Below are 3,249 nucleotides of genomic sequence, written 5' to 3'. Positions count from 1 at the left end.
TATAGGCATGACATTGTGGTTTCACTGCCCCCCCCCCCCTAAAAAAAAAAAACACTGAACACACCCTCGACGCCAGGGGGGTAAAGTGACCCCTCAGACCAATTGCGTATCAAGAATCGACATCATGCTTTAAATTGTACCACACCCGCAACTACCAGTCAACATGCTTGGTGCTGGGAGCAGTGCTGTACTTGAATGGTGGCAAATTAAAAAAAATAGCACAACGCCAAGTGGATACAAGTCTAAACAAAAAATTCATTGTCTAGTTTTGAGAGTTGGGGGTCCATATAGGCCATATGCTACTTATGGGATAGACACTACCAGATTAAATTTTTGCCGCCATCCCTTGGAGACTTTTCACACTGCTTTTTCAAGTGATGTTGGAGCACGTTAAAGCAGTCGATGCTCAGATCCTGTGTAGCCATGCACACACACCCTCACCCTCCAGTGCCGCTGGCACCAGAACCAGGTGTCTTCAGAGCTGCCATGAATGAATGCTTTATTTATTCCATGAATACACTCACTTTGGATGCACAGAAACTGTCCAGGGACACAGAACTCACAGCAGTACACTTAAACCACCAGACAGCATAAAAGACTAGTAAAGGGACATTAAATTAAAATGGACTACAAATGAAATCAACCCTTCAATGGTGTGGCACCCTCGGCCAGACGATTGGCTACACAATTCGAAGGCACAGCTTCTCTACCTCGTGTGTATCACAATGTGCCTCCTCAGGTGATCACGACGATGGAACCACTTGCCACACACACCACAAGGATGAACCCTGTCTCCTCCATGAGTAACAAGGTGCCTCTGCAGATGGTCGCTCCGCCGGAACTGCTTGTCGCAAAGGCTGCATGGATAAGGCCTCACATTGCTGTGGGTTATAAGATGCCTCTTGACTCCGCCAATGCAAACGAAACGCCGTCCGCACAACGGACACGCATGCGGCCTGACGGCGGCGTGCACCACTTGCTGGTGCCTCGAGGCGTGGTCGCTTCGGCTGAACCGTGCGCCGCAAACGCTGCACGAATGAGGCTTGCTCTGTATGTGGATCTCCATGTGTCTTAGGAGGTTGTCTTTTCTCGAAAACCAGCTTCGGCACGTTGGGCATTGATGTGGCTTCGGCTTGACGCCAGCGTGCAAGTACCGCTCGTGTCGCTCGACGTTGTCCCTCCGGCTGAATCGACTGCCACATGTGCGACAGGGGTACCGCTTTCCCTTCTGCTTGACCCTGCTTGAGTTAGAGTGGTCCGGTCTGGGGAAGCGACTTGAGCAGCTGGGGCTCACGTGTCGCTTAGCATTACTGCTAAGATTTTCAGTATTGGTGTTACTGGCAGCACCATGAGAACTGCTACTGCTGCTACTCCGGCTGTGCCCGCCGCTACCGCTGGAATCCGCGTAACTGACTACGTGTCTTTTGCGTAGCCGGCCATGCCAGGCACCATGGCTGTTTATATTAGTGGAAACCTCGACTTCAGTTGCAGTGCCCATTCGGGTTGGTTTTCGGTCAGCCTCCGACTTCAAGTCACGCCTACCCCTTGGTTGCTCAACTTCTTCCTGGCACCTTGCGACTTCAGTGTGCTGAGCAGACCTCTGCATGCTGTCAGCATCAGCTAGGGGCACAAGCTTTACACTGCATGGCTTGGTCAGGTACATTGACGTGTGCTGTCTGGTGTTACTCCTTCGACTACCGCAGCCCTCACTACTGCTGATACTCCTACCAATACTATCGGCACTGCTGCTGGATCCTTGGTCACGTATACTCCGACTGGAACCTGGAAACTTGGCTGCTTGGTGTCTTGGCACATTTCGAACCTGGGAGATGTGCTGTCGGCTGTTTGGACTGACCTGAGAATCGGCTTTGGCTGAAGAGTGCTCGGGCTTCTTGGACATCCCGGGAATGCGTCTCCGTGTCAGCCTCCGGTCACCCTTAGCATTACTGTTGCGACTGCTCTTGCGTTGTTTGACTACTGGGCGTTTCTTAAAGCCGTTGTGCAGAGTAGGGCCCAACTTGTGGACAGTGATGACCTGAGGCGGGGTCTTGGCACTGCGCAACTTGGGCAGGAACCTCGACACGTGTGGCTTGGCATTATGATTCCGACCCCTAGTGCGACTGGCACTACTTTTGGGACTCCTAGAGGCACCGACGTTACTGGTACCACTGCTGCAGCTTCTGCCACCAACATTGCGAGGACTGGAATCCACTTCCTGGTCCTCTTTGAAGCAGTCAAACTGGGAGACACTGCTATTCCATTTGGTGCGATGCTTGACTTTAGCTCTAGTATGTGCAGGCTTCTTGCACATCCTGGTAATGCTCCTTCGTGTCACACCAACCTCGACGTTCAAGCTTGGCCTGTCACTTGCTTGCTTAGCTAACTTAAGTTTTTGGAGGCTATTGCACTGAGCAGGGATGTTTTCAATACTGCCAAAGGGCAAGGCCTTAGCACTGCGTGACGTGCTCAGGAGAGGCAACGCCTGCTGCTGGTCACTATGCCTACGACTTCCATGGCTACCAATACAGTTTGTGCTACTCCTGGGACTACCATGGATACCAATGCTGCTGCTGGATGTTTGGGGACGCTTATTCACTAGGCCTTTTCGCGAACCATCCCCCCGCATGGCTTGCTTTCGGCTATTTGGATTGGCACTTATCTTGACTTTGGCTTGGGCATTCCCAACCTTCTCGTGTGTTCCGGCAACGGCCGCTCGGGTCAGTCTACGGTCATTCTCACTTTTGAAGTCAGGCCCATCATTCTGTTTTGTGACTAGCTGTTGTTTTGGGGTGCCCTCAAACTGACTGACGTTGGAGCTTTGCGACTTCAACGGGACAGGCAGCGCAAGGCTGCTCTGCTCACAAGAATCCCCAGGAGGCCGGCGCTTCACATGAACCCTCATGTGGCCACTCAAGCCATTCCTGGTAGCAAATCTTTTGTCACAGGATTGGCAGCTGAACGGATTCTTGTCGACGTCCGTCCCCTCGTGAGTGGCATCTGCTTCCAACCTGGGCATGCAATGTGGTCAAATCATGTCAAATTCAAAATCGGGGAACTTGCACTTTTGGCTTATTTAGGATAATGTTAAAATAGTACTGCTCGACTGGCTATGCTTTTGAAATTTTTATCTGCTCAGCACGCAGTGAACAACAGATACTGCACAAGAGCACCTACAGGTCATAAACACGTCTTTTAATGCTTATGCTGAAATAGGAATAAAAAGTCCACCTCAAAATGTTCAGCAATCGA

The 3,249-nt window shown here is 51.3% G+C and overlaps 1 protein-coding gene across 1 annotated transcript; it reads right to left on the bottom strand.

Moving 5' to 3' along the window:
• Positions 1-502: 502 nt before the first annotated feature.
• On the bottom strand, positions 503-3,004 carry LOC144142428 (uncharacterized). The gene has a single exon (XM_077673933.1). The coding sequence runs from the start codon at positions 2,900-2,902 to the stop codon at positions 707-709; it is 2,196 nt and encodes a 731-aa protein (XP_077530059.1). The 5' UTR covers positions 2,903-3,004; the 3' UTR covers positions 503-706.
• Between the last annotated feature and the right edge of the window lie 245 nt (positions 3,005-3,249).

Source organism: Haemaphysalis longicornis, unplaced genomic scaffold, assembly GCF_048455015.1.
Source record: "Haemaphysalis longicornis isolate Haplotype H1 unplaced genomic scaffold, Haemaphysalis longicornis Haplotype H1 scaffold_6, whole genome shotgun sequence".
NCBI classification, from domain to species: Eukaryota; Metazoa; Arthropoda; class Arachnida; order Ixodida; family Ixodidae; genus Haemaphysalis; species Haemaphysalis longicornis.
The sequence above is the reverse complement of the archived record's forward strand: the minus strand, read 5'-3'. Positions and strand labels throughout refer to the sequence as shown.